The 19080-nt window shown below is 47.0% G+C and overlaps 1 protein-coding gene across 3 annotated transcripts in view; it reads right to left on the bottom strand.

Annotated features, from left to right (window-relative positions):
* The window catches only part of MTOR (mechanistic target of rapamycin kinase), a 124111-nt gene that overhangs the window by 99639 nt on the left and 5392 nt on the right, over window positions 1–19080 (bottom strand). For all 3 annotated transcript variants that reach the window (XM_028108223.1, XM_028108225.1, XM_028108224.2), the window contains 9 exons: window positions 18348–18548; window positions 17477–17611; window positions 9745–10020; window positions 9549–9657; window positions 5982–6168; window positions 4891–5019; window positions 3929–4173; window positions 2656–2871; window positions 2095–2300 (listed from right to left, as the gene is read on the bottom strand). In XM_028108223.1, the coding sequence (XP_027964024.1) occupies window positions 2095–2300; window positions 2656–2871; window positions 3929–4173; window positions 4891–5019; window positions 5982–6168; window positions 9549–9657; window positions 9745–10020; window positions 17477–17611; window positions 18348–18548 (1704 nt within the window). The remainder of the gene's footprint in view (window positions 1–2094; window positions 2301–2655; window positions 2872–3928; window positions 4174–4890; window positions 5020–5981; window positions 6169–9548; window positions 9658–9744; window positions 10021–17476; window positions 17612–18347; window positions 18549–19080) is intronic.

Below are 19080 nucleotides of genomic sequence, written 5' to 3'. Positions count from 1 at the left end.
GTAGTGGTTTCAGGGACATCTAGATAAACCCAAACAGTGAGGGATTGTATCAACAGAATCCCCTTGGACCTTGATGAACAGAAATAACATGTTTGTTCTGACATCCTTAAAACACCAGTAAATCAGCACGTTCTACTCATCATGACACAGATATAAACAACTTAATATAGACAGACTTCTGGCGAGCTGAAGTTACCAGAAGGAAATCTCTGAACCGTGAGAAAAGTGCATGTTAACTCAGCTACCCAGAGGAGGAGTCTACAATTTAATAATATATTTTGTCTTAGGTTATTGATTTAATAATCCTGACTTTCTGGATCCCCCCAGCAGCCTGTTTTCCCCCGTCACAGCAGACAGCAGTGAGAGTGGACAGAGAGGGATGCTGAGAACAGACCCACGTGAGCCAGGAGATGGCTGGCAGGCAGAGAACAGATGCCTGAGAGGAGAGTGCCAATCTTTGGAGCACCAGGGGCCAAATCAAAGGTTCCCAAATTCACCTCCAGAGCCAGCGAGGATCGCTGCGCCCTCAGAACAATACCCAACACCCCCTCTGATGATTGAGAGGCATGAGGAAAAGGCCAAAGCACATTTAGGTAATGTCCCTTACCAAGGCATGCAAATATGTGATTCAACTTGTGAAGGTCTGTATCCACATTTGAAAACAAGAAAAATAAAAAATTCGGGGGTTTCAAGGGCTAAGCTCAGTATATGGTAAATTCATTCAATGGTGCTTCACATTCTCCAGTATCAGGAAAAATGAGATGGCCTGATAGCCCGGCAGCTTATTGTAACCTTCTAGCAGACACAGGCCACGCCTGGCTTGTTCGCTAGTGTTTCCAGCACCCAGCAGGACCTGGAACCTGGAAGATGTCCAAAACATCTATTGACTGAATGAACACACTGATATTCTCATTAGGAGATATTTCTATATCAAGCTTCTTTAAGCAGGATTTTGGGCTGGCAGGCTCAACAATGATTTGTTTTCCTTCCCAAAACCTTAGGTATTTTTAAAAAAAGACTTAAAAGGATAGGCACTCCTATCACAGGCCAGCAGCTGAAGAAATAAACCGTTAGGCTACAAACAGAAGTACCAACGTAATATAATCCTCTAGTTCTTTGACTGATGATATTACAGTCACTTTAGTTATGACTGTGAATACACGACATTTCTCTAGGATGAAAGTTCCGTATATTAACGATATTTCTGTGTTTACGTTCTTTATGTGGGTGGGTCAGGAAGCAGAGCGGGAGGGAGGGACAGGGTGGGGTCGGGGGACAGGAAAGGACTGGGTGAAGCACACTGAGACCCAGAAGAGGTGGGTGGAAAGATCTCGAGGCAGGAAGGACTGGACCATGCACCACTCGCAAGGAGGCCAGACAACTTATGTGGGTAGGCGGAGACAAAAACTGGGCAGTTAGGTTTTAGCAGGAATCGAAAATTCTGGGGCGCCTGGCTGGCTCAGTCAGTGGAGCGTGCAACCCTTGATCTCAGGATTGTGAGTTTGAGCCCCACTTTCAGCGTGGAGCCTACTTAAAAAAAAGAAAAATCCTAGTAGATCGAACAGCAAGGCCAATTTGAAGCTACCTTTGATTCTAGTCCAGCAGCTTAGCTTGGCATCTGACATTTAAGAACGAAAGCCAGGGACCACAGACCAGGGGCAATGACCATGAGAAGCAATGTTGGAACCATTCTCATCCTTGGCCTCTGTGCCTGACCTGGCATCAGCAAGAGCAGGAGAGCGGAAGGACAGAGAGGTGCTGGGAAAACTGACACCATCTGCAGCAGACTGAGTGGAGAGGGCCAAGAAGTGGAATCTCTGGTGACTTGCCAGGAACAAGAGAAGAGCTGCAGAAGAGGTTAGCCTGGGATAAGAGGGCCCCTGGAGTCATACTGCCAAGAGGCTTACAAGGTGATCAGCACTGGAACTGCAACTGCGAAGCTGGGAAAACATGGACTCTTGGAGCCAAAGGTGGCTTTTACCAGGTATCTCGACCTTTCTCCCCCTTCCCGGTCCTCGTCTCTCTTTCCCCAAACCGCTCTCACAATGACAGTCCCTTTCCCATTGCCTCTAGGTCTGACTGTCACACCATTACCTGGATGAGCATCTTGCGCAAGAAAGGCATGACGAAGGCCGGGTTCATGCTACTGAGCCGGCCCACGGTGCAGATGGCCAGCTCCCGGATCTCAAACACCTGGTCGTTCAGGGCCACAAACAGGGCCTGCAAATTCTCTGCCTGGGCCAGGTGTGCATCAAAGCGCTCATCCAGGGATGCCAAGACACAGTAGCGGATGTCAGGGTCTGCAAGAGCAATTATGCCTTTGAACGCCTCTTCGATGCCATCACCCCTCTGGTCATTTCCCAGTTTCTGTCCCCACTACCTCCGGCCTAGTAAGAGGATGTCACGTACCTTTCTCTCATCTCACTTGTCAAATCTTTTCTCTACTCATAGGAGCAAAGACAACAGAATTAAAGACAGATTCTGTTACACCAGTAGGCTGGAGTAGCCAAGCCCAGCGCTTTGGCAGAGACATCAGCTGGACATCAGCTGGCTGAGTCTGAAAATCTCTAGAGAGGCCATGCAATGTAACTGGCTAATTCCAACTGCCCCGGGCGCATAAATTCCCCTAGACTGCTTCTGTCTCATAAACCGTACCAGGATCTGTTATCCCAACCACGAGGAGTTTGCTGAGCACATCTGCCACCACTTGCACTGCAGTCTGGCTGACCACGTGAGCGTGGCCACTGATGAGGTGGACGGAGGGCGTGAGCAGACGGGAGCAGGTGCGGGCAGCTTCCATGCGGATCTCCTTGTGTTCACTGTTTAGGAAATGATCTGCACAGTGGCGGACGAACTGGGTCAGAGAGTGGCCTGGATACAAAGGCAGAGAGAAAACAAAATTAACATTGCTGCTCTGGATGGTAGATCTACAACTAGCTAGCTGCATTTTTCATTTCATGGCTACGAATTCAATTTTCAACAAGATACTGACCCAGAACGCTTCTCTTAAAAAAAGTAACAAATGGGTTTCCGATCAGCAGAGAGGCAAAAGGGAGGCGGAGCGGGGAGACACAAAAAAAGGCATTCCAGCCACCCCCCAACCTAATCCTTTATTTCCTTCAAAGAATGAATAATTTTGTTTTATTCTGACCCAAACCTTTATATTCCGAGACTAAAACAATTCTTGATCAAATTTACCTTGTCTATTTTAGTTCCCAGATTTGAATACCAAAAGAAAGTCTGGTGTAGGCTGGGTTTAAAATATAGCTACTTTCTATTCATTAGAAATACATTATCCTGGGTGTCAATCAGTGCAAGAGGAGGAGCTACAAGAGGGAAACCACAGATGGCTATAAGCATTCAGATGGCACATTTAGGCTTTTTGTACTTGCTTGTTTCCCTGCAGTCTTGATCACTGCCACTTGCATGATTTTAAATTTCAAAAGTATCCATTTTTCTCTCCTGAAATAGATCTCCCTAGGGCACTGATGTGGGTTTATCTGCAGCTTAGAACTCCACACTGAACTACACAGTACAGCGCTCTTGAAAATCACACTGCCATAGAAATGGAAATACCTAAAAGCCTCTGGCTTAAACATTTTAAAGCATTAAATACCATCTCAGCTTCATGACCATGGGGGGATGGAGGCTCCATCTCTGACTTTCTCATCTCTGAAGCATTAATTCCTTGGATCAATGCATAATTTCCCTGAACGCCATCTGCCCCCAAATGCAGGATGGGACGAAGAAACAGAGAGGAGAAATTAACAATACATGCAAAGAGCCCAGGAGGCTGAGCTGCTACAGGATCAGCTAGCTGGTCTCCAGGATCCCCAGCCAAGACCCAGGACTTCTAGGTGCCCTCATTCTTTTCTTGGGGTTCCCAGCAACTCTCACTGTCTTGGCAAGAGCGGCTGCAATTTCTTACCTTCAAACTCAAAGCTGCCAAGGGTTCGAAGGGCAAGAGTAATGCTGCCCACATCGCTGGCCTCAGGCAGGGCTGTGAGGCCAGGGGAAGCTAGCTGATGGGCCAGGCCCTTGGGCATGCCCGGGTGCCGGAGGGGTTTGTGCATCAGGACCAGGGACAGCATCTTCAGAAGCCCATCCTGGATGTCCTTCTTCAGCTGTGGAATCTGACGGCTCAGGTCGTAGAGCACAGCAGTGAGGGCAGGGCTGAGGGGAAGGAAACCAGGCACCTATGGCGCTGGACAAGACATCTGTCTGTTCTAGAGAAGAAACAGCCTTTCTTGTCCAGCAAGGGGATTTGGCCCATCACTGCTTGGTCTTTAAAGTAGAAAGGATACTATAAAATAGAAGAAATGTCCTGAACTCTCTTGGCCTGGTCAGAGATTTCAAAACAATCTACGAATTTCTGGTCTTTGCCAGGACTTGCTTAATGTAATTTAGCCACTGCTGAAGACCAAGTCTCAATAAACAATCTGGGAAGCAAACAAAGAGCATCATCCTTATTTTATAGATAAAGAGAACTAAAGCCAGAAAAGCCGGGCAGTTTCCCAATGATAACATAAACAACAGCTACAAACATCAGCCGAGCACTTCTTATGTGCAAGGCCCAGTGCCCAGAGTGCCTGTTTCATGAACTCTTTCCCATTACCCCTTGACAACCTTGGACAACAGGAGCTGCTATTGTGTCCGCTTTTCAGGTGAGAAAACTAAGGCTCAGAGAAGTTAAGTAACTGGTCAGGACAACACAGCTAACCAGAGATGGAACCAGGATGCAAAACCAGCCCGTGTGTTTAGCGTGAGCTCTCTTGCCTATCCAATTTAACGAGCAAACACCCATGCCCCACTCTTTCAGTGCTGTCCCGATGCCGCCGGCCAAGGCTCTTACTACGCAAGACGGGAGCAGCTCAGGTTTCTGATACCCACCTCAGTCCCACTGCCAGCATGGGCTCCAGCAGCTCCTTGATATCCTGTTGGATGCCTGGCCCCATTGCCCGGGCCAGCATGCTGATGCAGGTGAACACTGTGGCATCCACCTGCATGGCCTTCTGTCTCCTGCAGGGGACCAAAAGTGGCTACTTCAGACACAATGACATCGTGTGATGCTCCAACTCAAAATCGCCTTGGGGCAAGGAGGGCAAGTGATCCAGGCAGGGCCACAATTTGCTGGTGTGCAGGTTATCTACTGCACAATTCTAGGGGGCCCATCACACCAGACACACGGTAGATTTGAATTTACAACAATCCAGCAGATGGCAGTCATGTATCTTGAGAAAGGGCCCCTTTCTGAATCACACAAGGCACAATAAGGGTTAGCGTGGTGCTGGCCAAGGTACCTATTTAGGAAGCAAACTGAACAATGTGTACATCAGGGACCAGGGGGTAGGGTACATCCATCATATGGAAAGAAATTCTCCCCCACAAAGAGAAGCCTGGGCTTTAGAATGGGAAGGCTTATCCCTTCACCAGACCTATCCTTGCTACTAACACAGAGAAAGATCAAAACACAGCTTTAGTCGACACTGACCCCCCGAGACTTAGAGGAGACACCCTGGCCTCTCCAGCTTGTGCGGTGAAGGTTTTTCTTGTATTTTATTCACTGGGAGGTTTCAAGGGGTGGAATAATGCACCCAACTTCAGTGACAAGGAAAAAGTGACCATTAGTTCTCTTCAGTTCCAGTCCAGAAGCTCTCTCTTTAGGCCTTACATCAAAAGACCTTTGAAAACCAGAGAAAAGAGCAAAACTAGGAGATTCCCAGTTAATAATAATATTGAAAACAGCACTGATATCTAACGTGTTCACAGGGTATTCAACCTCCCCAAATATTTATATATATATCACTTCATTTGAAAAAGGCTGGCACTCAACTGAGGAAGGGTTGTGCTTTGTATGATTTGCTACACTCTGGAGCTTAGTGATGTGGAGAATGGGCTTAAGCTCCATGGAAACTGGGATGGAGCATCCTTCTCCCCAGCCAAATGGGGGTGGAAAGTGAAATCACAATAGAGATGCTTACTTATGGGCAAAGTCCTTAGGGGGTAGGGCTGCACGGATGATGTCCAGCACACGAGGTAAATAGACCTTAAACTCAGATCTCACAGCCACAGAAAGCAGCCCCAGGGCTTGGAAGGCTGCTGTACGTTCCTTCTCCTTCTTGACACAGCTTAAGACATGGTTCATGGTGTCTTGGAGGTACTGGGTATCTGATCACAAAAAAGACAAAGCATATGGCTCAAGGTCAGGGTTGGTATATATATCAAAGGTCAGAGTTCCTAGAAAACACTTAAATTGGGGCGCCTGGGTGGCTCAGTCGTTAAGCATCTGCCTTCGGCTCAGGTCACAATCCCAGGGTCCTGGGATCGAGGCCCGCATTAGGCTCCCTGCTTGGCGGGAAGCCTGCTTCTCCCTCTCCCACTCCCCCTGCCTGTGTTCCTGCTCTCGCTGTGTCTCTCTCTCTGTCAAATAAATAAGTAAATAAAATCTTTAAAAAAAAATAATGAAACACTTAAATTTAAGAATAAATTAAGAGAGGGGAGTCTGGGAGGCTCAGTCGGTTAAGCATTTGCCTTTGGCTCAGGTCATGATCTCAGGGTCCTGGGATCGAGTCCTGAGTCGGGCTCCCTGTTCAGCGGGGAGTCTGCTTCTCCCTCTCCCTCTGTCCCTCCCCTGCTTGTGCTCTCTCTCTCTCAAATAAGCAAATCTTAACAACAACAACAAAAAAGAATAAATTAAGAGAGCCTGTTGGAAAAAAGTAAAGAAGAATTTAGAGGATGTATTAACCAAAGTCTTATGCTTAATAATCACTCCTCAGATACATCTTTTGGAAATATTAGAAATATTAGATTTTTTCCACTTTAATTAAAAAAAAAATCTTAAAGGGTCTCCAAAACAATAACGTTGTATAACTGTCCCCATTAGTGCTATATTTTGAGGGAAAAACTACATGCTCTTAAGAAATATATGTTAAATCTTGCTTAAAAACAAAGAGATGATCATCTAAACTATTTTATATTATATTGAAATTTAAAGTAATTTTGAATACTGTTTGCAATAAACAGGCCACTCTATTCAGCTTAGGCCTGGAAATCACTTTGCTATTACCCAGAGATTTCTGTTATAGTTATATTTAATAGAACAAGATTTAATCTGTAATTTGGGAAGCCACAAGTGTATCTTCATTAAGTTTCCATCAGCCAATGTGTGCAGGTAGGCGATTCTTGGGCACTTTATTTATTTATTTATTTATTTATTTATTTATTTAAAGATTTTATTTATTTGAGAGAGAGAGAATGAGAGATAGAGAGCACGAGAGGGAAGAGGGTCAGAGGGAGAAGCAGACTCCCCGCTGAGCAGGGAGCCCGATGCGGGACTCGATCCCGGGACTCTAGGATCATGACCTGAGCTGAAGGCAGTCGCTTAACCAACTGAGCCACCCAGGTGCCCCTTCTTGGGCAATTTAAGGGAAAGTGTTATTACTCCTCCAAAGGTTGGAATTTCCTGATTTTTGTCTCTTCTATTTTTCCCTTCCGTCTTGCTGGCCTCAAGTCCATGCACCAGCAGAACATACACAGCAGCAGAGAAGGCAAGACCACACATCCATTAGAAAGTGAGGGGTGCTGAGGGCCCCCAGAAGCTCATTTAGGAGGCAGTGGAGTCCCAAACAGCATAGATGCCTCCCTGCATTTACTCTAACGAGAAAGGTCTTCTTTCATGGCTCTCATGGTCAAAGCACTCTGGGGCTTGAAAACAGAAGAGTAAGGTGATGTATGTAAACCTTAAAATCAGAGCACAACCATGGGGAAAACGGGACTTCTGCACAGGGACAGCATTTCAGCAGGAAAGGAGCCCAAATCAAGAGGGTGACATCCTTTGCCCGATTTAGCACCCTAAGAGACTAGGAATTGTTTGAGGTTCCAACCCAATCTTAGCATGTTTTTGATATGGCCAAAAATTACATCATTGGGAAGTTCGAGCAATGACTTCCAAGCTGCAAGCTTTAAAAAAGTGGCACTTTCCCCATGAGGCCACATGTACGGGGGCTGCCCAGGCTGAATTTCAATGACACATTTTAGTATATTATTTAATAAAACAATAAAAACCCACATCAAAAGAATACACCTAGGGGCCCTCTGGCCTTGGCATGCTGCTCCTAGGCGGTCCTTTGAACTTACTGGGGTAACTGCTTCCCCAACATGCCAGACTTTCATCAAATTCAGCCTAATTATTACTTTCTTTTGAACCACAGACTTTCAAACCACGGTTATTTAAAGCTCTACTGAACAGGGGCATGTCTGGTCATTAAAAAGGAGAATAGCTGCTGGGTACCAGGTAGGAAGAATGGAAAACTGAAAAAAATATGGGTGATTTTCATGATATCATTTCTCTCTGGTTCATTGATTTTATGTGGCTAATTGTCTCGTCCTTACTCAACACATTCTCGTCACACACAGCACATTTCACGCCAACCATGCATTTGTCCCGTTTCGTCTGAATTGGGTGGTGTGAAATGAGTGTGTGTGCTAGGGAACGGCATCTGCGAAGGGTCGGGCTGACCTTCTACTTCCACTCCTGGCTCTCATTTGCTCCCGAATGCTTATCAAGCACAGGCAATGTGCACCGCAGTGAGGTGCAAAAAGATGTTCGAGATGGGGTTTCTCCACTCAGCAAGTAGGGAGGTAAGATAAGGATATTAAGTATGAACAGGCAACTGGAGTATTATTACAATTTTTAACCTTGACCTTACTTCTAAAATGGATTTGAAGGAGGGAGAGGGGGGCAGTAAAAGCAGAATAATGGTTTCCATCTACTGGGGCTTACTCTGCCATTTGGATGAGCTGTTCAGGCATTAATGCAGTTCATCTTGCAAGACAAGGACTGTTATTCTCCACTGACAAGTCAAGAAGTGGAGGCCTAGGAAGGTCAAATAACCTGTCTGAAACCTCACAGTTAAGGACAGAAGCCAGATTCATCCCAGGTCAGATGCCAAAGCCTTCCCACAGCTGGGTACTCTAAAGGAAGGGGGAAGAAAGTACTCCCAGCAGGAGTCACCCAGGAAGGCCATGGGGAGAAGCCAGCACCTGAGCTGGGGCCCCTCCAGGAGCCAGGGAGTCTCACTGCCCAGTGCAACCAGGGCAGGAATATGGGAAACCACAGTCCGTCATCCCTGAAACTTGCCTCTGAAACCTCCAGGCCCTGCTCCCTCTGAGCGGTGAGGCAGGTGGGTAACCAGGGGCTGAAGCAGGACGGTCACTGCATCCTCCCTGCCCCAGAGAGGCTGCTGCAGAGTAGCTAAACCCAAACTGCCCTTCTTTGGTCTCTTCGAAGCCTGTCACCAACTTGTTGTCTTCCACACATGCCAAGTTGCTTGGCTCCAGAACAGCCTCTCTGCCTGCACTCTGATTTTTCCCGTGACATCTGTAGCAACCCTGAACGAGACCCAGCTGAAATCAGACAGGAGGCAAAGATGCCAGAGACGAGCCCCGAGGCTGGCGTTGCTTCAAACAAAAGGTAGACATGACTCTTGGGAATCACTTCTGTTTGATTTCAACAGGGAATGACACGACATGTCCGTGGACATCCTCACCTGTGAAGGCAGAAGGTCGAAACGCGGCCAGGCGGGGCAACAAATTAAGGATTGTCATCTGGATCAGCGAGTTCTTGCTATTCCTGCATTTCAGCACCCACTGGCACACCTAAAGGAGGAGGGCGCAGGGTTGGTGAGGGAGCGGGAGCATGAAGCTTGGCAGGGGAGGGCGGGGGGGAGTCCCCTCGCCACTTACCTGATCAAATTTCTCCTCCATCAGGTCTCTGCAACACCGACTCTCCACCAGGGTGGACTTTGCTGGGCTGGGGGAAGCCCCGAACCCCATGAGGCCTTGGTGAGAGCTGTACCCCAGCAGTCCCACCAAGGCATTGGACTGCGGGGGCTGGACAGCCTGGAAACTGGTGAAGGGGGTAATGTGGCGAGGTTTCGTGCCGAAGCCCATGAGGTCCTTGCAGTACTTGTCATGCACCAGCTGCTGCTGTGTGATTTCTTCCATTTCTTCTCTCAGGCGCTGTATGGGGGGTGGGGGATCAGCTTTACTCACAAGTGCCATTTGCCTAGCCACTGTGGGGTCTACAGAGCGACTCATCTGCCCCACCCTGAAGGGGAACTATTTTCAAAGTGGGGGGTGCCTGCTCCTCATCTTCCTGGATTTCCCAGAACCCTGCAGGGGGACTGGTTTTATTCCAATTCAGGCAGAAGAGCACCACCTACCGAATGATGAAGCAGCAGCAGCAGGGGGCTGGCTGCGGAGGACCGCTCCCTTGGTTTGGGAAAGCTGAGTTGCAAATGGCTGTAACTCCAGACCTAAGGTTGTGGCCACGAAGCCTCTGGCGAGGGTGTCGGGCAGCCCCACGCCAGGGTCCTGGCGAGGCCAGGCTCCTCTCTTCAGAAACCCAGGCAGAAACAACTTGGGAAAGTAATTTTCTCGGGATCCGAGGAATTCCGTGGCTGGTGGGGACTACCCTGACTGGCTGAGAATTCACATCTACGTCCTATACAAAGCGCTGCTTAGTAACAGTCCAAACAATTCATTTCTCAACTTCCATACTGTTCTCGACACAGATACTTTCACTTTTCAGAAATTTTCTGCACTATTCTTATCAAGGTCACCAAGGACTCTGATGCTGCTAATCGGATGGTCAATTCTCGGTCTTCATTGTATCTAATCTGCAGTGTTTGAGCCAACTTAATATTTCCTCCTCTTGGAAAACTTCCTTCCTTGGCTTCTTGGATCCTGAGCTTTCCTGGCCTTCCTCCCCTACCCGCACCAGCTGCCCCTTGGTCTCCCCTGGTTGCTCATCTCCTGACCTTAGGTACCAGGCCCTACCTCTTCTCCAACGACACCAGTGCTCTGCTGGGGAACTAGTCACCCGGTCTCGGGACTTGAAGTCATGGCTATGTGCTGATGACTCCCAAATCCGTGTCTCTGCCCAGAATCCCCCTAGAAAGACCCAGTTCTCTGCTCAGATACCCAACATGTGTCTCAAACTTAACATTCAGAAGCAAACTCCTGACCTTCTACCCCAAACCTGCTCCTTCCACCTCAGTCCTCCTGTCTCAGCAAGTGCCACCCTATCCTCCCAGTCTCGCAGGCCAAAAACCTTGACTCCTCTCTCTCTCAGTGAACCCCCTCCCCCCAGTCCCAAATTCAGAATCCAGCCACTGCTTGGCCTGCACAGTTTCCACTAGGGTGCAAACTGCAGAAGTCCTCTGCTAAGGTTGCTGCTGTTCCTTACTAACTGGACTCCTGGCATCAGCCCGAGCCCTGCCGATAATCCACTCAACATGGCGGCCACAGCAATCCTTCTGAAACATGAGTCAAATGTCACTCTGTTGCTCAAAACCTACTAACAGCTTCCCACTTCACACCCACGGTCTGTACCGTGGCTCCCGGGACCCCACACGATGTGCCCCTTTCCGCACCCCAGGTATTCCTCTGACCCCATCGCCCACCACCTCTCTCCTGTCACACAGCTCAGTCCCAGTGGCTATCTGGCTCCCCTCCAAAAGCAGCAAGCTCCCGCCTCGAGGCCTTCGTGTCTGCAGAACCCGCTGTCTGGAATGCTCTGTCCAGGTCTTTATTTGTATGGCTCTTTTTTACCTCCTTCACAACTGTGCTCAAATGGTACATTTTGAAATGTAATCCTTGATCCATGCTAGCACCTCCTGGTCCCTTTCCCTGCCCTACTTTTCTCCAGAACATTCATCACCATATGATACACTACAGCTGATGCTTGAACAACAGGAGTATGAACTGCACCGGTCCACTTACATGTGGATGTTTTCCCATAAATCCAGTACGGTGCCGTAAACATATTTTCCCCTTCTTATGATTTTTTTTTTTAAAGATTTTATTTATTTGACAGAGAGAGCGAGAGAGGGAACACAAGCAGGGGGAGTGGGAGAGGGAGAAGCAGACTCTCTGATGAGCAGGGAGCCCGAAGCGGGGCTCGATCCCAGGACCCTGGGATCATGACTGGAGCCGAAGGCAGACACTTAACGACCACGCCACCCAGGCGCCCCCCTTCTTATGACTTTCTTAACATTTTATTTCTTCTAGCTTACTTTATTGTAAAAATACAGTATATTAGACACATAACATACGAAATGTGTGTTAACTGACTGTTTATGTTATTGATAAGGTTTCTGGTCAATAGGAGGCTATTAACAGTTAAGTTTGGGGGAGTCAAAAGTTATACGTGGATTTTCAACTGCATGGGGGGGTTGATGCCTGAACCTCTGCGTTGTTCAAGGGTCAACTGTATTTATTTTTACTTAATTGTGTATTGTCTCTCCCTGCTAGAATATAATGCTTTATTCACTGCTGTATTATTCCAGCTCTTAGGACTTGGTATAGCTGGCCCACAGCAGGTGCTCAATAAATATCTGTTGAATGAATTAACAAGTTACAAAATTATAATACCTTACATTTGGATAGTTCTTTAGAATTGACAAAATGTACAAAATTCTATTTTAATTAAATTTAGTTAGGTGATGTTCTGTTTTCCTGCGAGAAAACAGAGATCCCACAGCTGTACAGGCTACAGTGGAAAGCCTACATTATACTTGGGTGGGGAAATCTCTGAGGGCTACCATTTATGGAATGCCCACTCCATCAGGTGTTGTGCCAGACACTTCAAGTATACAGTCGACCCTTGAACAACGTGGAGGTTAGGGGCAAAGACATCCTATGCAGCCGAAAATCCATGTGTAGGGGCGCCTGGGTGGCTCAGTTGGTTAAGTGTCTGTCTTTGGCTCAGGTCACAATCTCGGGGTCCTGGGATCAAGCCCCGCATTGGGATCCCTGCTCAGTGGGGAGTCTGCTTCTCTCTCCCTCTCTGCCCCTCCCCCCTACTCGTGCTTGCTCTCTGTCTCATTCTCTCTCTCAAATAAATAAAATCTTTAAAAATAAATAAATAAATAAAAGTAAAAGAAAATCCATGTGTAACTTCTGACTCCCTTAAAACTTTACTAACAGCCTACTGTTGACCAGAGTCTTAACAATATTAAACAATTGATTAGCACAAATTTTGTATGTGTATTAGATGCTGTATTCTTACAAGAAAGCTAGAGAAGGGAAAATGTTACTATGAGAAACATAAGGAAAATACATTTACAGTACCATGCCGTATTTACCAATATCCTAAGTGTATGTCATCTATTGACAAGATGAATCATCTGTCAGTACCTACGTGAATACTGTCTTATTTGAAGCAAAACAATGTAGATGTTAATATGCATTACTAACACCAGACAGCAAAAACGAAAAGATAATGTGAAAAAGAAAATCGTATTTATTTACAGGTATAACGAACGATGCAGGCACCGATGACCAAGAAGCAGCAATATGATTGTTTTATGGCAGCTTAGTGTCATCAAGACAACTGCTTCATGGTAGCCTAGCCTACACACGAATGAATGAGCCGTCATTGAATTTTTATGGCGTATGGTATTATAGTCATATTCATAATACAGTACTGGAAACACCGATTGATACATTTTTTAAAAACCCACTTACCTGCGATGATAGGCTGATACGCAGTTTCTCCAATTACGAGAAAGGTATACAGTACGGCCATGAAATTCTTTGAAAGCAAAGTTACAAAACGGTAAGAAAACCAACACATTATTACCTTTAACTTTACAGTAAACATCACTCACCCTACGCCCACACAGGGACAGGCTGTCCACTTCCACACGGGCTTTGCACACGAGGTTCCACATGATCGATTCACAAAAACATCTCGTACAGTCTTGCTATACAGTCAACAGATTTTCATATAAAGACTCACAAACACACAATAGGTAAGTTTATTAGCTGTACGGCATGATGATTCTTTCCTATTCGCTAGCAGGACGTGGCTCAGCGGAAGGGTCTGCATTCTCATGGGTCTCATGGTGAGTAGACTGAGGCAGAGGAGGGGCCGGCTTGCTGCTGCAGGGGTGGCAGAGGCGGAAGAGGTGGGAGGGGAGGCAGGAGACACGGCACACTCCGGGCAACTTCACAGAAATACATCATAATTTCTGTTTGACTTTTTTGCTTTTTCATTTCTCTAAAAACATCTTTCTATAGTACTGATCCCTCTTCCACGGTCTGCTTCATTTCAGTGCCTGCATCACAGAAGGATCCACGTCATAAAAGACATCAACAGCAGTCTTGAAATAATCAGACCCCTCCTGGTTCCTGGCACTGCTTCTCCTAGGTTGTCTTCCTCATCGTCCGGCACCGGTTCGGAAACACTCCCCTCCCTCAAGTCATCTCCTGTTCGATCCCCTGGTGTGGTGTCTATTAGCTCTTGAAAGTTTCCAAGATCCGTATCACCCTTCAGCCCCCACCTTTTCTGCCATATCCACTTTCTTTCAATCTCTTTCATGGTTTCCTTGACTGGCCCTGTCATAAGTTCTGTGAAGTCACGTGCAAGATCTGGCCACGGTTTTCTCCAGGAGGAATTTGTTTCAGGCTTCATGGCATTTGTGGCTTTTTCTACAACGGCATTTTCAATGGTGTAATCCTTCCAGACTTCCCATCAGGGTTCTCTTCCACAGTGTTGACAATCCTTTTCACAAAGTACCATGTGTAATGAGCCTTAAAGGTCATGACCCGGATCTAGAGGCTGAATTAGAGACGCTGTGTTTGGGAGCAGGTAGACCACTTCGATGACTCTGGTGTTGAACCCATGGGGTTCTGGGTTGCAAGGGGCATTGTCCAATACTGAAAGAATTTTAAAAGGCGGTCCCTTACCAGCAAGGTACTTTAACTTCAGAGACAAAGCATTAAGGGAACCAATCCAGAAAGAGAGTTCTTGTGGTGTTTCTCTCTTCCCTTCAAAGCTCCAGGGTTAGCAATTTATAGATAAGGGCCTTCTGATCATAAACTACACTGTGTTGCATGAGAGAATTAGCCTGCCCCTTCCTGCCTCGAATCCTGGTGCCTGCTGCTCCTCCTAATAAATGTCCTCTGTGGCATTTTCTTTTCCAGAGTAAGGCACTTTCGTCTGCATTAAAAGCCTCTTCAGGCACATATCCTTTCTCTTCAGTGATCTTCTTTATGGCATCTGGGAACTCATCTGCTGCCTCTTGGTCAGCAGAAGCTGCTTCTCCTGTTATCTTGACTTTTTTTTAAGTCAAACCTCTTTTCAAACTTATCAAACCATCTTTTGCTGGCATTCAATTCTCTAGCTTTCAGTCCTTCACCTTCCTTTTGCTCTAAGTTGTCAGATAATGATTTCGCTTTTCCTCGAATCATATTGGTCTTTAAGTGTGCCTTTCTTACAGCAATCCTGTACCCACATAAAAGCTGCATGTTCAATATGAGATAAAAAGAGATTTCTCAAAAAGTGCAAGATTTTTGTGCCTGTTGGCATAGATGCAGCAATAGCTTCACGGATTTCCTTTTCTTTTTTTGCAATGGTCCTTATGCTGGATTCATTTATCTTGAAATGGTGGGCAGCCACAGCTGCAGACCTCAATCTGCGGCACATATCAAGCGATTCAACTTTTTCTTATAACATCATGACTTTGCTTCTTGGAAGAACCTCACTAGTGGCACTTCGTCCGGGTTCCACAGTATTATTCAAGGTTTACAGTATTGCACGAAACACAATGAAAAACACATGAGAAGTGTGACAGGGCACTTTTTATTGTGATGCGCAATTTACTGGAGGGGCGAACTGTGCACACAGAAGATGAGCCTTGCAGTGTGTTAACCAGACACTAGCAACACTTGAGCTCACAGCAACAGCAATAGGAGCTGGCTGTGAAATTACTGCAGAAGACAGTGTGTCCCACAGTCGATTTTATGCAGTTAGGATTTAATACTGTACCTTCATATTTGTTCACATTTCTCTCGACTGCGAACGGCGCCATGTATAGTCTGTAAGTGCTGGTGTGCGTAAGTTTAGGTAAATTTCTAATTTTTGTAATAGATTCGTGTACATTTTGTGGTAGTACATAATTAGACTAGTATCTACCTGTATTTTGTGCATTTGTGACATACCTAACTTCTTAATTTTTTCAATATTTCTAGGCTATTCGGTTAATCTGTTGAGTTTGTTGAGGTGCCACAAACCTCCAAAAAATTTCCCAACATATTTACTGAAAAAAATCCACGTATACGTGGACCCCTGCAGTTCAAACCTGTGTCATTCAAGGGTCAGTTGTATTTAGAAACCTCACAGGAGCCCAAGGAGGTGGGATGAGATCCCCGTTAACACTAGGAAAATGAGGCTAAAGGAAGTAAAATAACGTACCCAAGTCACACAGTAGAGAGGAGCGGGGATTCCAAGCTGGACTCCTGGGTTCTACATGTACAGCGGCAGACGCTGCCCAGTGCCGACAGCACCGCCATTACCAAATGGCCCCCGGGTCTAGTAAAGCAAGAAGCCCTGGGACAAAATTGCACACCAACTCGCTCCCCATAGAAGACTCACAGAGGGAGCTCTACTCCCAATGTATCCTGCAACCAGCGGACTGACACTGAATCTCCTCCGCGTCTGCACTGCCAAGACCAGTGGAGGCCACCACCATCACCCGCCCAGGCTACTCCATAGACCCCCTGGCAGCCAGGAGAACGGGACCCCCGACTACAAGGAGTGCAGTTGACCAAGGGCCCCTGCTGCGACTCTGAAAACGCCACCATGTTTGCGCCACGGCCACGCTTGCCATCGGCTGCCTCTAGCCACTGACAGCACGTGGGAGGAACGCTGGGGAGGGCTCACCTGAGAGCCAACTGCGGCCTGAGGCCCCCATGGCGGCTCTGCACGGGGGCCTAGCACGCTTCCAGCCCACTTTCCTTTGCTGTCTTGTTCACTTAGGGACAGCTGTGCCCCGCATCTGATGACTTGCCAGTCTCTCCCTGCTCCGTTTTCTTTCCCGGGCTATTTCCCTAACAAAAATGCTGGCACGTTTAACCACACCCCTTAACTAGTCTCCTGCTTTCATTCCTGCCGCTGCACAAGATTTGCCCCACAAGTCGCCAATGATTATGAAAAATGAGGCCCTCACACCACTCCCCTGTGTACACACCTCTGAGGTTTGCAGTGAGAATAAAAGCCAGTGTTTACCACGAACCGCGAGGCCTTGGAATTTGGCCCCACCCCTCTCTCCCTGGCTCTCGTGCCCCAGCCACATTTCCCTTCTTTCTGTTCCCTGAACTTTCAAACTCTCTCCCACCTCAAAGCCTCCACCTGGAACACAATCTCCCTGCCCTCTGCAAAGCGCGCCCCTCCACGTCTTGCAGGTCTCAGCTCAAATGGCACCACCCCAGAGAGGAAGTCAACCCCTCCTTCCTGCTACCCTCCATCCCATTACTTCCTAGGACTTAGTGCTTTTCTGAAATGACTTTGTTTACTTGCTTATTGCCTGTGTCCCTTACATCATATCCTCTGTAAGGACAAGGATCTCGCCTGTCCTGTTCACAGAATGGCACGAGGGAATCCAAACTCCCTTCTGACATGGCTTCTCACCTCTCCCTCCATGCTGCTGATGCGGACCAACTCGTTGAGGATCAGCAAGGCTCCATGGATGCGATCATCCCGATTCATGCCTTTCTCCTTGGCCAACGTCTCATCAAACCCTTTCTCTGCTTCTTCAAATGTGTGCTATGAGAGATACAGAATGTGTTAATTATCCGAGGTCCAAAGGTAGAAAGAACACAGCCCACCCCTTCTACACAGGGGGTTGTGTGGTGTGACCAGGCCTGCTCAGTGGCTTGTGCCAGCGACATCAATGATACGAAGTTACCAAGCTCTTTCCTTTAATTTAGCTTCAACCCGCACAATGCCATGAGGCAAGAGACCATGACCATCCCTATTGAACAGATGAAAAACAGAGGCTCAAGGAAATTAAATGACTTGTCCAAGTTCACATAGCAAATTGTGCCAAGCCTAGGACCCAGGTCTCCAATGCCATGTTCAGGGCTTTCTCTCTTTGTAGTACAAGCTCCTTGGTTAAGTGTTCTTGGCAACAGCAATCGGCACAGGGCTTATGACTCTGGAGGAGAGAGAACCAGCCCTTTCTAAATTAGTATCATTGTACGTTGCTATTTTTCAGATACCCATTTTTCTATAATTTAGTATCTCTGAGAAGAGAGCTCTTATAATTGTTGATAAGAAGATAGTAAATCACAGTTTAACTGCATCACATTTTCACTCTTAGTGGCACATACAATAATGGTGTGGCTACCAACAGATCTTTGCTCCAGTGAAATACAATGAAATAATTATTGACCCACACAATGTGACACATGCTCTGTGGCAAGGCCCCGTCGCGGCCCTTTCAGACGGGTGATGCTGTATGTACGCATGGTTTGCGGGGATGGAATGGCGACGTGCTCACCCGGTACCACTGAGGCTTCTGCATCTCCTTTGGCTCACGCTGGGTGGTGAGGATCAAACAGGCACGAAGGGCAGCTACAGCTCCTTCCCGGATGGCCTGTTTGGGGTCCCACACGGCCACAAAAATGTTGTCAAAGAAGGGCTGCACTTGCTGGAAGAAGAAGGTGGGGACGCTGATGGCCAGCTCGCGGAGAACCAGAACCTAGGAGAGAAAAGCACACAGAGGACTCTCATCTGTATCAGAGAGTTTGATTCTGTCACAATACAGCCTATTGTCATCATGCAGTATATATATACATCAGGAAGAGAGCAAACTTGTCCACCCTTCTAAGTAGGAATCTCTGGGGACCTAGGAGTAAAAGTAAAATTGATCAAACATCCCAGTGTTCATTATCCTAGGGTGTTTACAAACATCAGATGTTCCTCATGTTGGAACATGAACTCTGGAAGGCAGACGTGTTTTATACTTTGTATACTGCCCTCAACAGCCTAAAACCATCCCTGGAACACAGTATTCAATAAACATTTATTGAATGAACTAATAATCCTGTTCAATATTTAATCATGCTATTATGTTCATCTGACAGTGGAAGAAACTGAAGGTCAGAGGTTGCTCCAAGTTTCAGAGTCAGGAAGGACAAAACCGACTTGCAGCAGGCTCCATGTGTGTGTCCCTCACCCAGTCCCAGGATCCCTCCTCGTGGGGCTGGATCCTAAAGGGGGAGCTGACAGGA

This window comes from Eumetopias jubatus, unplaced genomic scaffold, assembly GCF_037043125.1.
Source record: "Eumetopias jubatus isolate StellerSeaLion01/CBP00866 unplaced genomic scaffold, mEumJub1_p1.0 scaffold_4, whole genome shotgun sequence".
NCBI classification, from domain to species: Eukaryota; Metazoa; Chordata; class Mammalia; order Carnivora; family Otariidae; genus Eumetopias; species Eumetopias jubatus.
This window is presented reverse-complemented; position numbering and strand designations above follow the sequence as displayed.